Source organism: Stegostoma tigrinum, chromosome 18 (genome assembly GCF_030684315.1).
Source record: "Stegostoma tigrinum isolate sSteTig4 chromosome 18, sSteTig4.hap1, whole genome shotgun sequence".
NCBI classification, from domain to species: domain Eukaryota; kingdom Metazoa; phylum Chordata; class Chondrichthyes; order Orectolobiformes; family Stegostomatidae; genus Stegostoma; species Stegostoma tigrinum.
The window spans coordinates 59,591,830-59,607,184 of record NC_081371.1 but is presented as its reverse complement, the minus strand read 5'-3'; the positions used below and the strand labels follow the sequence as shown (position 1 = coordinate 59,607,184).

Below are 15,355 nucleotides of genomic sequence, written 5' to 3'. Positions count from 1 at the left end.
TCCTGTATTACACTCTGTAACAGAACATAGAACATAGGACAGTACAGGCCCTTCGGCCCACAATGTTGTGCCAAACTTTTACCCTAATCCTAAGGTCTATCTAGCCTCCACCCCTACCTTATACTATCATCCATATGCCTATCTAATAGTTGTTTAAATGCCCCTAGTGAGGCCGACTCCACTACCCTTCCCGGCAATGCATTCCACGCCCTGACCACTCTCTGACGTCTCCCTGATATCTACCTCCACTCACTTTAAAACTATGCCCCCTCGTAATAGCTACCTCCACCCTGGGAAAAAGTCTATGGCTGTCCACTTTATCTATACCTCTGATCATTTTGTACACCTTAGCATAATTTAGCATTCTATAATCCTACTACTCTGTGGTGAGATGCCCCGGGTTGTGTCAGGCATCTTGAGTGTTGTTGGGGCTGCACCCATCCAGACAAATGGGGAGTATTCCATCACACTCCTGACTTGTGCCTCGTACATGGTGGACAGGCTTTGGGGAGTCAGGAGGTGAGCATAACTCTGTAAGTTTCAAAGTCATTTTGGAATGCCATAAGGACAGTTCAGAAGTTAAGTGCCTAAATTTGGGGAAAGCATCAGACAGGGTGTGGGAAATATAGACTGGGAACAGCTACTTGCAGGTGAGTCTCCATTTGGAAAGTGAGTGTCTTTTTAAAAGCAATAGAATGAGATTTGACGGCCAGCATGTTCCTCTAAGTGTGAAGGATAAGGGCAGCAAATCCAGGGAACCCTGGATGTCAAGGGATATCGAGAGTTTTCTATAGGAAAGGAAGGATGTATATGTCAGGGACAGTGCATTAAAAACAGTGGAAGCCCTTCAAAAGTATAGAGAGTGTAGGGGATTGCTTCAAAAGGAAATTAGGGCAAAGAGGGGCCATGATATATCTTTGGCAGATTGTAGGATCAAGGAAAATCCCAAGGCATTTTATAAGAATATGAAGAGTAAGAGGATTACCAGGGAAAGAGTGCGGCCTATTAGAGACCAAAGGAGTGACCTGTGTATGGAGCCAAAGGATGTGGGTGAGGTATTAAATTAATATTTCTCATTCATATTTACAGAGGAGAAAGATATTGTAGTCAGGGATTTCAGTTGGGATGGTGGGGTTCTAGAACACACGAAGATTAATAAGGAGGCGGTATTAGATGTTTTAATGGGCAGACAGGTGCATGAATCCCCTGAGCCTAATGAGATGTATCCCGGGCTGCAATGGCAGGTGTGGGAGGGTGTTGCTGGGGCCCTGGCGGAGATATTTAATACTTTGCTGGTCACAGGTGAAGTGCTGGGTGACTGGAGGACAGTTTATGTGGTTCCTTTGTTCAAGAAAGACAGCAGGGATAGGCCGGGTAATTACTGAGCAGTTAGTCTGACATCAGCAGTAGGGAAATTATTGGGAAAATATTCTGAAGGGCAGGATTAATCAGTACTTGGAAAGGCAGGGATTGATCGGGGATAGTCAGCACGGATTTGTTTGAGGGAAACCCTGAGTGACCAATTTAATTGAGCTTTTGAAAAAGGGATGAAATATATTGACGAGGGTAGTGCAGTTGATGTGGTTTAAATGGACTTCAGTAAGGCGTTTGAGAAGGTCTCACATGGAAGGCTGGTCCAAAGGGTAAGATCCCATGGGATCCAAGGCAAGTTGGCAAAGTGGATCCAAAACTGGCTTTCAAATAGGAGGCAAAGAGTGATGGTGGGGGAATGTTTTTCTGTTTGGAAGCCTGTGACCAGCACTGTACCTCAGGATTCGGTGCTGGGATCCTTGCTGTTATATACATTAATAACTTGGGTGCAAATGTGGAAGGTTTAATGAGGAAGTTTGCAGATGACATGAACAATGGTGGTGTTGTTGATGGTGAGGCAGGTCTCAAGGCTACAGCCTGGTATTGATCAGCTGGTAAATTGGGCAGAACAATGGTAGGTGGATTTTAATCCTGATGAATACAAGGTGATGCATTTTGGAAGGTTTAATAAGGAAAGATTATAGACAGTGAATGTTAGGTCCCTAGGGAACACTGAGGAACAATGGGATCTTGGTGTACAAGTCCGTAGATCCCTGTAGGTGTCAGCACAGGGAGGCAGGGTGGTGAAGTAGGCACACAGGATACTTGCCTTCACTGGCCTGGGCTTAGAATATAGGAGCAAGGAAGGCTCATTATGATTTTAGAACACAATTGTTAGGCCACTGCTGGAATATTGTGTGCAGTTCTGGTCACCACACTATCAGGAGGACTGGATTGCACTGAAGAAGGTACAGGATAGATTCGCCAGGATGTTGCCTGAGTTGTAAAGTCACAGTTGTGAGGAGAGACTGGAAGGGCTGGGTTGGTTTTCCCTGCAACAGAGAAGGGATCTGATTGAGGAATAGTAAATTATGAGAGGTATAGACAGAGTTGATTGAGAGAATCTCTTCCCAATGGCTGATGAGTCTTAGACCAGACGGCATAAGTTTAAGGTGAGGAGCAAGTAGTTTAGAGGCGATCTGAGAAAGAGGTCTCTCACCCAGAGGGTGGTAGAATATTGAGCGTGCTGCCTGATAGGGTGCTGGACGCAGCTACACTCACAACATTTAAGCAGCTTCTGGGCAAGCTCTTAAAATACCAGAGCATAGTGGGTTATGGAGTAAATGCAGGTAAATAGGATTGGTTTAGTTTGATGTTTGTTAGTCAGCATAGACATGGTGGGCCAAAGGGCCTGTTTCTACATGGTGTGACTCCATGACTCTATATACAATAGTCAACAATTTCAGATGTGATCATTAGGTTCATCAGTACTGAGCATAAACCATGACCTCTATAGCACATAGCCGAGAGTGAATGTACAACTGACTCAATGTCTCACTGACCTGCCGGTGCTGCTGGTGTCTCGGTTCGAGCTCCTGTTGTCTCTTTTCGCTCTGTGAAAATAGAATAGAGGCAACATTTCCATTGGTTTTCCTGGAAAGGGCAAAATTCATTGGCATTGGCTGCAAAGCAATAAGTTAATTTTCCTCCAAGGGTAATGCTGTTCTTTTTCATTTTTGTGGGAGTCACCGACCTGGTCAGAATGTATAGGCCACCTCGAATTGAACATTAACAGTGGATATTCCTTATGAAATGAAACTTTGATATAACAAGGTCTGGTTGTGAACATTGCACCTGAGAAAAGATGGATTGGCCTGGGAAGGCGGGAAGCGTGATGTTTCTAGAAAGTTCCTAGAGCTCCAACCTTGAGATTGTGAGGAGAGGATATCCAAACTCAACAAATGCTTCCCTTGCGTTTTAAAGATTAAGTAGTGATTTGACTGAGGTTTTTAACACTTGATAAGGTATCAATCACCTACAAGATGCACTACAGAAATTCACCAAAGATCCTCAGACAGCACCCTCCAAATCCACCACCACTTCCATCTAGAAGGACAAGGGCAGCAGATATGTGGGAACACCACCCCCTGCAAGTTCCCCTCCCAGCCACTCACCATCCTGACTTGGAAATAGTCACTGTTCCTTCGCTGTCACTGGGTCAAAATCCTGGAATTCCCTCCCTAAGTGCACTGTGGGTCAACCGAAAGAACATGGACTGCAGCGATTCAAGAAGGCAGCTCACCACCACCTTCTCTGATGAAGGGTCCAGGCCCGAAACGTCAGCTTTTGTGCTCCTGAGATGCTGCTTGGCCTGCTGTGTTCATCCAGCCTCACATTTTATTCTCTTGGAATTCTCCAGCATCTGCAGTTCCCATTATCTCTCACCACCACCTTCTCAAGGGCAACTAGGGATGGGCAATAAATGCTGGGCCCAGCCAACAACACTTCCTTCCCCTGAATCAATTAATAATTTAGAAAAAAGCAGAGAGAACGATTTGTTTTATTTTATGCTGCTTGGCAATTTCAGATAAAGCAACATTAATGTAAATCAGGGGCAGGCCCAAACAAAAGAGCTGAAGGAAATACCTGCTCACACAGAGAGCGGTAAAAGTGTGGGACTGTCCCAATGGAAGAAACACAGACCCAAGGAGCTGAAGGGACAATCCCACAGTTTCCCAAACAACTAATAGCTAGGTCACTTCAAAGATTTAATCAACAATCACCGGGAAGCAGATAAAGCCATGCCTTATCCCAGACCGAGAAAGGTCAACAGATTCCATTCCCCAAAGGACTTTGGTGAACCTTTTGGGATTTTACAGCAATCTGACAACTTCTCACAACTGCCTTCAGTCAATTAACACTCCATAAAAACACCATACGTACTGTTAGTTGGACCACTGACAGCTATCAACATCCATTGACCTTTCTGCTGTTGAACCTTGGGATGTCAGAGCAAAAATCCATATATCACTCGATAACTGAGTAATAACTGAGACGTTACCCGGGAATATTTCAAATTCAACACTGCAGCAACAGGCCCTCAAAACCAGCCTTAGGGCACAGATGTTGCAGTGTGAAAATTGAAAGTGGTAGTACGCTGGCTTGAAGGAACTACAAATAATGGGGAAGCAGGAACTGTTAATAATGAATGCAAGTAACATTGATACCATGCTGGTGTTTTAAAAGAGTTGCTTCAATTCTCAGCCGGTGACATGGAATATCATGTTTTATTCACATTTCTGATTATCCACAAAGTGGATGTGAGGCATAAATACTAGCACAGACCCCTGGGCCTGAATGGCCAGTCACCATGCTGAAAGATTCTGTACATATGTGGAACTAAACGAAACCGTTCTTTCGGGTTACCGACAACTAAAATTGACAAGAGTCGGATTTTAGCAGGCAGACTGCACCCTTACAGGAAGGCAGCTCACCACCACCTTCTCGAGGTCACCTACAGATTGGTAATCAATGCTGACCCAGCCGCTGCTGCCCATGAGCGACTTAAAAGAGATTACCCTTCGCAGAAAATGAACAGAACCATGTCTTCGTCACACTTACTCTTTCCCACAGACTTTCCACAGATTTTTACAATAGAACCCGTGATTATCAGTCATAGCCATCAAATCATAGAGATCGATGGCACAGGAAAAGGTCCTTCAGCCCATCGAGACCGCACCACCCAAAAATGACCACCTAACTATTCTAATCACATTTCCCAGCACTTGGCCAATAGCCTTGTATACCTTGGTATCACAAGTGCACATCTAAATACTCCTTCAATGTAATGAGGGTCTTTTTTTGCCTCTCCCACCATGACAGACAATGAATTCCAGATTCCCACACCCTCTGGGGGAAAAGCTTTTTCTCACATCTCCTCTAAACCTCCTGCCTCCTGTATCTTAAATCTACGTGCCTCCATTATCCCTCCATTAAGAAAACATGTTTCTTCCTGCCTACCCAGTCTATGCCCCTGATCATCTTATCCATCTCAATCATGTCCCCTGTCAATCTCCTCTCCAAGGAAACCCAGCCCAGTCTGTCCAATCTCTCTCCATCACTGAAACTCTGGAGCCCAGGCAAGATCCTGGTGAATCTCCTCTGCCCCCTCTCCACTGCTACCAGATCCCTCCTATTATGTGGATTCCAGATCTGCACATCGTACATGAGCTGCAGCCTAATCGACATTTTACACAGTTCCAGCATCACCTCAATAAGGCTCCCCACAATAGGCTATTGTACAAATTGCAGAGGAATGGGATTGTGGGAGATATAGCAGTTTGGATCGGAAATTGGCTTTCTGAAAGAAGACAGAGGGTGGTAGTTGATGGGAAATGTTCATCCTGGAGGCCAGTTACAAGTGGTGTACCGCAAGGGTTCGGTGTTGGGTCCACTGCTGTTTGTCAATTTTATAAATGACCTGGATGAGGGCATAGAAGGACGGGTTAGTAAATTTGAAGACGACACTAAGGTCGGTGGAGTTGTGGATAGTGACGAAGGATGCTGTAGGTTGCAGAGAGACATAGATAAGTGCAGAGCTGGGCTGAGAGGTGGCAAATGGAGTTTAATGCAGACAAGTGTGAGGTGATGCACTTTGGTAGGAGTAACCGGAAGGCAAAGTACAGGGCTAATGGTAAGATTCTTAGTAGTGTAGATGAGCAGAGAGATCTCTGTGTCCATGTACACAGATCCTTGAAAGTTGCCACCCAGCTTGACAGGGCTGTTAAGAAGGCATACAGTGTTTTAGCTTTTATTAATAGAGGGATCGAGTTCCGGAACCAAGAGGTTATGCTGCAGCTGTACAAAACTCTGGTGCGGCCGCACTTGGAGTATTGTGTACAGTTCTGGTCACCGCATTGTAAGAAGGATGTGGAAGCTTTGGAAAGGGTGCAGAGGAGATTTACTAGGATGTTGCCTGGTATGGAGAGAAGGTCTTACGGGGAAAGGCTGAGGGATTTGAGGCTGTTTTCGTTACAGAGAAGAAGGTTGAGAGGTGACTTAATTGAAACATATAAAATAATCAGAGGGTTAGATCGGGTGGATAGGGAGAGCCTTTTTGCTAGGATGGTGACGGCAGCACGAGGGGGCATAGCTTTAAATTGAGGGGTGAAAGATATAGGACAGATGTCAGAGGTAGTTTCTTTACTCAGAGAGTAGTAAGGGAATGGAACGCTTTGCCTGCAACGGTAGTAGATTCGCCAACTTTGGGTACATTTAAGGCGTCACTGGATAAGCATATGGATGTACATGGAATAGTGTAGGTTAGATGGGCTTGAGATCGGTATGACAGGTCGGCACAACATTGAGGGCCGAAGGGCCTGTACTGTGCTGTAATGTTCTATGTTCTCCCTGCTCTTAAACTGTATGCCTTAGCTAATGAAGGCAAGTATCTCATATGCCTTTAACCACTTTATCCACCTGTCCTGATACCTTAAGTGGTTGGAGGACATGTTCACCAAGGTCCCTCTGATCGTCAGTGCTTTCCAGGGTCCTACCGTTCATCTGTTTCCCTTTGTCTTGTTTGTCCTCCCTAAGGTGTGTCACTAACCAGTTTGAATTCCACTCGCCACTGATTAGACCATCTAACCAGTTCTTCCATATCCTCTCGTAGTCTCAGGCTATCATCCTCATGATTTATCACCCCACCAATTTTTTTATATCATCTGAGAACTTACTGATCAGAAAATCATTCGATGTGGAATTTGGGACCTGAGTCAGCAAGGAAACCAACTGTGCTTCCACTCCTCAATCAAACTATTAACACACAGTCCGAACCAGGCTGTGTCAACTTGCTTAAACATGGCCTAGTGCTATTACCCTTGGGCTGTTAACCCAGAGACCCAGATAATGTTCCGGGAACCCAGGTTTGAATCCTGCCACAGCAGATGGTGGAATTTGAATTCAATAAAATATCTGGAATTAAGAGTCTAATGATGACAATAAACACATTGTTGATTGGTGGAAGGAAATCCATCTGGTTCACTAATGTTCTTTCGGGAAGGGAATTGCCATCCTTACCTGGTCTGGCCTATATGTGACTCCAGATCCACATCAATGTGGGTGACTCTGAACTGCCCTCTGGGGCAATTAGTGATGGCCAATGAATGTTGGCCCAGCCCTCATCTATGAATGGATTAAAAAATAGTGAGCTGAGTACTACATTGGGTGGCAGCAAAATAAAGAGAAAGGGAAATGAGAGTAAGAGAAGTGTATAAAAGAGAGAGAACTTTGACATTAAAAAGCAACCTTTTCCAATTTTTTTTAATCTACTGAAGCAATGAAATTTGAAGGAATGAGAATCCACACAGATAAAAGCTAACCTTCAAGTGGGGCGGTGGCTCAGTGGTTAGCACTGCTGCCTCACAGTGCCAGGGACCTGGGTTCGATTCTACCTTCAGGCAACTGACTGTGTAGAGCTTGCATGTTCTCCCCGTGTCTGTGTGGGTTCCCTCTGGGTGCTCTGCTTTCCTCCCACAGTCCAAAGATGTGCAAGCTAGGTGAATTGGCTATGTTAAATTGCCCGTAGTGTTCAGGGATGGGTAGATTAGGTGGGTTATAGGAGATGGGTCTGGGTGGGATGCTGTGAGGATAGGTGTGGACTTGTTGGGCAGAAAGGCTGGTTTCCACACTGTTGGGATTCTATGATAATTCAAGGTGAAAGGGGTTGTTTAGCAGTAATGAAAACTGATCAGAGTCATTATGAGAGATAGAAGGAACTGCCGATGCTGCAGAATCCGAGATAACGCTGGATGAACAGAGCAGGAAAGCTTGACGTTTTGGGTTGGGATCCTTCTTCAGAAATGGGGAAGGGAAGGAAAGGGAAGGGGAGGGGATTCTGAAATAAATAGGGAGATGGGGAGGTGGATAGAAGATGGATAAAGGAGAAGATAGGGTGAGAGGAGACAGACAGGTCAAAGAGGCGGGGCTAGAGCCAGTGAAGGTGAATGTATGTGGGGATTTAGGGAGGTGATAGGTCAGTCCAGGGAGGACAGACAGGTAAGGGGGATGGGATGAGGTTAGTGCGTAGGGGATGGGGATGGGGATGGGGATGGGAATGGGAATGGGGGTGATGCTTGAGGTGGGAGGAATGGTTAGGGAGGCGGGGATTAGCTGGGCTGGTTTTGGTCGGGGGAGGGGAGATTTTGAAGCTTGTGCAGTCCACATTGATACCCTTGGGCTGCAGGGTTCCCAAGCAAAATATGAGAAGCTGTTCCTGCATCTTTCGAGGGTCGGCATTGTGGCAATGCAGGAGGCCAGGATGGACATGTTGTCCGAGGAGTGGGGGTCGGGGGGGGAGTTGAAATGGTTTGCGACTCGGAGGTGCAGTTGTTTGTTGCGAACTGAGCGTAGGTGTTCTGCAATGCGGTCAGTTTAACCCAGAGTGAACACATTGTAACTGCTTGTAATGAGCGCACTGGGTATGTGGCATGAAAATACTGAACCTTCACACTGGTTCAGTGCTTCAATGGTGAGTGTCTCATGGAGATACTGATGTAGCAAAGCTTGAGAAGCAGCAGGCAACTTCCTGATTCCCATGTTGAGTTGTACATGTGGTCACTTCGTGACCCATTTACACTTTAATAACAGTGGGTGCTGGAACCCTCACTATTATTCTGACAGCAAATTCAGGCCTATTTACTTCCTTAAATTATTCAGTCACATAAACAGGTAGAGAGATTCTTTAGGGGCAAAGGTGAAAGGTTGTTGGAGGAGGATGGGGAGCAATTAGATTAGCCGTGACTTTATCGAATGGCGGACCAGGCTTGAGGGGCAGAATGGCCTACTCTTACTCCTCATTGATACTGTTTGGAACTAGGAAGAGTCAGGTGAATGATTGATACAGTAATTCTCATTCTGTGCTCGAAAATGATGGGGCCAATGTTTTCGGATGAGCCGTTCCTGTGGTGGAGCAATCCCTGCTGGGTTCCCAGTGGGTCAGAATGAATTGTCCAACGTGTGGGAGTCAGTGCCTGAAATGTGAAAATGCACTCTGCAGTCATTTGAACAGGCTGAGCGGACACAAACAGAGGAAGATGATGGCCTAGTGGTATTATCGTTGGACTGTTAATCCAGAGTCACAGATAATGTTCTGGGGAACCTGGGTTCGAGTCCCATCATGGCACATGGTGGAATTTGAATTCAATAAAATATCTGGAATTAAGAATCTAATGATGACTGTGAATCCATTGTTGATTGTTAGGAGGAAAACCCACCTGGTTCACTAATGTCCTTTAGGGAAGGAAACTGCCATCCTTACCTGGTCTAGCCTACATGTGACTCCAGACCCACAGCAATGTGGTTGACTCTTAACTGCCCTCTGGGCAATAAATGCTGCCGAGGCAGCGACACCCTTGTCCCACGAATGAATAGAGAGAAAAACGATTTTAAACAAATCATGGCTCGAAACCCTCATGCAACATCCTCACTTGATGCTGTAGGGATGTTTCCATGGTCACAGCAGGAGATAAATTATAACCTGCCATTGGATATTTGATCATCCAAATCTATAATTATCCTCATGCCACGCTTTTAGGGATTACCCCTCTGGCTCTACTTCAGAGGAACTTGATGTCTCAATGCCTTTGAGTTTGATCCCAATTGGGGAGGGGTAGGGAAAGCAAATCTTTATGTATCCTGGGATTTCAGTGACCCTTGTTGTCCTTCTAATGATGACCATCAGCCAGATTCTTCGCATACTCAGTGTCAGGTACTCTCTTGAATATGATATACTGACTGCTGACAGGAATGGTAGGGCAGAGTCCACTCAGTGTACGTGATGACATCGTGTCTAGTACCTATTTGATGTGGGGCTCTCACAATCACACATGTTGGTTCCATTAATAGAAGAAAATAATATATCAGCCAGAAATTCAAATCTGACATTGAATGATTGCAGATTGAATTTCCAGATGGATGGGAACTTTAAACCAGGGATCAACGTTAATGAGAGTTGGGTTTTATCCATATTCTCTGCTGAACCTCCAACACAGTAAACATGCGAGGGCTCATTTTTCCTGTTTGGATGTAATCTAAATAGTAGAAGGCATTTAGGAGGGGCTTTTTCTCTCTCCCCAGGAACGGGTTTCGGGAAAGCTGGCATCCTATAAAGAACAAAAGCTCAAGGCTTGAGCATAAAATGTCATCATTTCCAAAGGTTCAAGGAGGAAGTTTAAGCTTCAGTGTGGCAAAATTTTGGAGATTTTTTAAACCATTTAGCAAAAGCCATGCCTCATAAAGGTGAGGATCTGGAGGGGGTCAAGTTCTGTTGTAGGGAATTGAAAAAGGAGTTGGAATAAGGAAACTTGTTCCCACCTGTCCTTGTAAAGTGAGAAGGTTATGAAGTGAATTCCGAGATGCAGACTTTTGAGAAGTTCTGGGGTGGACGTTATTTCCCCTGGTCAGTGGGTCAGTAATAACGGTGACAGATATAAAGTCATCGACCTGAATTTTACTTTCTATCTGTCAGGATTTGCAGAGGATTCTGTCCTTGGTGGACCAGTGAGATCTTTCTCTGTGTCTTAACAAATTTGCCCTCATTGACAACCTGCCCCATCTCTCCGCCTCTCTGCCACTCCTCTCGTCTGATTCTAGACCCATTTTGCCACTTGCTGTAATCAGACCAGCCCACCACTGCCTGGATATCCCGGAATTCCCCAGCATCCCTTGCAATGGTGCTACCTTGAAAAGCCCATGGTGCGCCAGGACAGGCTGGCTCCTGACATTTGCCGAAGACATGGCACGGCAGGGGAAACTGTGACCCCACATGGCAGATACGGATCTGTCCCAAACTCCAGCCGGATGGGCACAAGGGGAATGTCCATTACCTTCAGGACCCGCACGACACCAGACCATGCCCAGCCTGGTCTGAGGTTGCCACTCGGGTTAGCGGGGTCTCACCCGCCTGGAGGAATGCCCAGCTCTCAAGGTCAATGACCTTCTTCACTGCCTCTTGTTCACTCTGTCACTGCACCCACCCTCCCCCATGCTGTACCATGCTCACCATTGCTAGCAATGTCCTCCCTCACCCACTCCAACCCCTGCCAGCACTACCCAATCATGCCCTCTGTGCTGCCCACACACTCACTCGCGACATCCCCCTGCCCGCACCAACAGTAATTTATGGTGATCTCATCTTCAGATCCTGTAGCATCTGCCTCCCTCTCCTTCCAAGAGGAAAACAGCACTACATTGGGCAGAAAGAGACAAGACTGTGGGTGGGGAAATGGCCTGATCTTCAGTTCCTCGTTCCATACTGACTCTGATCAGCCCGACCATGGGCCTGGTATCACAGCTTGCAACTTGGCTCTGCCCCAGTGAAGGCTATCTCTGTTGTCTTGGCTGAAGACTACAGATAAATATGGTGAGCTTCCTGGCTTTGTATCTGCACTGAATGGCACAGCAACACAGATGTACTGTCAGCCTGGTACATGTTACCAAGAGGCAAGGTACAAAAAGGCCAGGCAGGGATGCTGTGCATATCCAGGGAGGCTCAGAGTGAGTGAGCATTCTGACAGTGAGGGAAGCTCCCTCTCAGTCCCTGGGATGGGTGAGCATCTGCTGTCCTTGCTGCAGTGTCACAGTGAGCGTTACTCAGGCAGCCTGAGGTACAGCATTGAAGGGTACAGTGTCCTGTAAGTGGATTCTGGATGTTGGGATTGTTAGAAAAGTCCTCAGAACACCAGTAATTTGAGGTCGCCAGAATATGCACTCTCACTTCCATGTCACAAATTCTCAGCCTCTCATTCACTCACCGGGAACATTAGGATAAGAAACTGCATATTAATGAGGCAAAATCTGCAAGTAATGAGGTTGTCAACAAGCAATAAAACTCATGACTGGGCAACTTCTGGCTCCCCGGTGAGATTCTCAAACAGCCAGAACCTAGTTAAAAGATGCAGCAAGTTCTTCCCACATTGAGATAGACCTCACTGGACTTCTCCCAGAGCTCCATGTCAGTCAGACCCCCTATAAAATTCCCAAGGTATGGAAGGGAAATGGGGAGAGGTATTGTTCTTTGCAAAACTCCCACGTCCTTGGTTTAATCTCACATAATGTGCTGCTTCAAGATTGTTAAACAGGATGGGCCATTTCTTCATCAATCAGGCCACAGCACAGGAATAAAGAGACGCAGGGTAACCAAATTATTGTAAAAAGATAATAAGATTAACAGTCTCACCTTCCTGCTTGACTTTCAGTTCAAATTTCACTTTGGATGTGCCACTAATGACTGCATACACCACCTCATCCTCCTTCGTTGCACTGTTCACAGTAAGCGTGTGGTGCACACTTTCCGATTTAATCACATACTTATCACTTGCTTGAATGTCTTTGCCATCCCTTTGCCATTTCACTTTGGCATCTGCCTTGCCAGTTTCAGCCACGAACTTGGCACTGCTCCCTGCGGTCACCTCGAGGGTTTTTGGTTTCTTGGTAAATGCTGACGCTGTGAGACAAGAGATGGTTATTGCACATGAATGATAAGTGGGATCCTATCCAACAGAAGTCCATTCTGTTCCCGGTTGGGCAGGTAATGGCCCAGTAGTATTATCACTAGATTATTGATATAGGGAACACAGATGGTGCGTTTTTATTCAGTTTAAAAAGAAATCTGGAAACAAGACTCTAAAGATGGCCATGAATCCATTGTCAATTGTCAGGAAAGAGTCATCCTGGTCATTAATGTCCTTTAGGGATGGGAAGTACTGTCCTTACCTGGTCTGGCCTACATGTGACTCCAGGCTCACAGCAAAGTGGTTGACACTCACCTGCCCTCTCGGCAATTAGAGATGGGCGGTGAATGTTGGCCTAGCCAATGATGCCCTTATTCTGCGAGTCAATTTTAAAAAATTGCTTTTTCCAATCACTTGAAAACACTGGATAATGATTGGCTTCTCAGTCAGGGCTTGAATGAGCAAGGAGAGTTGGAGGAAATCTTCCAAACTTCTCTTATTTCCAAATGGTTGAGTTGCCATCTGAGAGAGAAGTGGAAATTGTTGGAGAAACTCAGCAAGTCTGGCAGCATCCCTGGAGAGAGAAACAGAGTTAGCATTTCAAGTTCAGTGACCCTTCAGAACTGGTCTTCAGGGTTCTGAACTATATGCAACGTGATGTGCACGGTGAGTGAGCTCAGGAGGAAACCTGGTGATGGGACAAGTGTCTTTCAGATAATGTCTGGGTCTGTTGTAAACTCATTCATAGAGACTGATTCGGCAAATTAGTCAGAGACTCTGTGATCATGAATCATGAGAATTTTTGGTCCCTTTATTTAAAGGGAGATATTATTTAATTGAAGGCAGTTCAACAGAGGTTCACAAGGATGATCCCTGGAAGGAGGGATTGACTTTTGAGCAAAGGCTAAACAGGTCAACTCACTGGAATTTAGAAGAATGGGAGGAGATCTCATTGAAACATATCAGATTCTAAAGAGGTTGACAGGGTAAATGCTGAGAGGATGTTTCCCTTCATGGAAGAGTCTAGGACCAGAGGGCATAGTCTCAGAATAAAGGGGCACCAATTTAAGATTGAGCTGAGGAGGAATTTCTTATCTCAGAGGATTAAGTGTCTTTGAAACTGCTTGCCACAGAGAACTGTGGGGGCAGAGTCCTTGTGTATATTTGAGGCTGAAATAAATTCTTGATCGGTTGGGGAATCAAGGGTTATGGGGAAAGTGCAGGAAATTGGAAGTGAAGAACGTCAGATCAGCCACACTCCTATTGAATGGTGGAGGAGGCTTGAGGGAATGAATTTTGTATGGTCTTACAGTCTTTAATGTTGTATCATGTGCCAATCTGTTTATAACATTCCTATCTCTCCATCAAGAGGTTGTCATATTGAGGTGAAATCAGGATACAGTCTACTTGTTCATTAATGTCCTTGAGGGAAGGAAATCTGCCACCCTCACCTGGCCTACATGTGATTTCGGACCCATAGCAATGTTGTTGACTATCAACTGTCCTCTGAAATGGCCAAGCAAACCTCTCAGTTGTACCAATTGCTACAAAGTCTCAAAGAAATGAAACTGGATGGATCACCCAGCCATCAACCCAGGCACCGTAAAAGACAACAGCAGAAACAGTCCTGTCGACCCGACAAAGTCCACCTCACTAACATCTGGGGGTTAGTGGGAAAATTGGGGGAGCTGTCTCACAGACTAATTAAGCAGCAGTCTGATACAGTCATACTCAGAGAATCATACCTTACAGACAATGTCCCAGACACCACCATCACCATCCCTGGATATGTCCTGGATATGTGAAGTCCCACCTTCACATTGAGAATAACTTGCATCGTGTTGTGTGGCGCTATCACCGTTCTAACTGGGACAGACTTTGCACTGATCTAGTAACTCGAGACTGGGCATCCATGAGGTGCCGTGGGCCATCAACCCCTACAGAACTATACTCCAGCACAATCTGTAAGCTCATGGTCCAGCATATCCCCCACTCAACCATTACCATCAAGGCAGGGGATCAACCCTGATTCAATGGAGAGTGTAGGAGGGCATGTCACGAAACTGCACCAGGCATATCTGAAGATGAAGTATCAACCTGGTGAAACCACCAAAATGGACTACTTGCACACTGAACAGCGAAAGTAACAAGTGATAGACAGAGCTAAGCTATCCTACAACCAATGGATCAGATCAAAGCTCTGCAGTCCTGTCACATCCAGTGGTGAATGGTGGTGGACAATTAAACAACTCACTGGAGGAGGAGGCTTCACAAATATCTCCATCTTCAAATGATGGAAGAGCCCAGTACATCAGTGCCAAAGATAAGGCTGAAGCATTCGCAGCAACCTTCTGCTGGGTGTGCCAAGTGGATGATCCATCTCAGCCTCCTACAGTGATCTCCAGCATCACAAATACCAGTCTTTAGCCCATTTGATTCACTCCACGTGATATCAAGAAATGGTTGGAGATGCTGGATACTGCAAAGGCAGTGGGTCCTGACAACTTTCAGGCAATAGTACAGAAGATTTGTGA

The 15,355-nt window shown here is 45.7% G+C and overlaps 1 protein-coding gene across 6 annotated transcripts in view; it reads right to left on the bottom strand.

Annotated features, from left to right (window-relative positions):
• mybpc1 (myosin binding protein C1) overlaps positions 1-15,355 on the bottom strand; it is a 145,042-nt gene that overhangs the window by 96,748 nt on the left and 32,939 nt on the right. For all 6 annotated transcript variants that reach the window (XM_048549406.2, XM_048549404.2, XM_059652575.1 and 3 more), the window contains exons 2-3: positions 12,548-12,814; positions 2,874-2,924 (exon numbers count right to left, since the gene is read on the bottom strand). In XM_048549406.2, the coding sequence (XP_048405363.1) occupies positions 2,874-2,924; positions 12,548-12,814 (318 nt within the window). The remainder of the gene's footprint in view (positions 1-2,873; positions 2,925-12,547; positions 12,815-15,355) is intronic.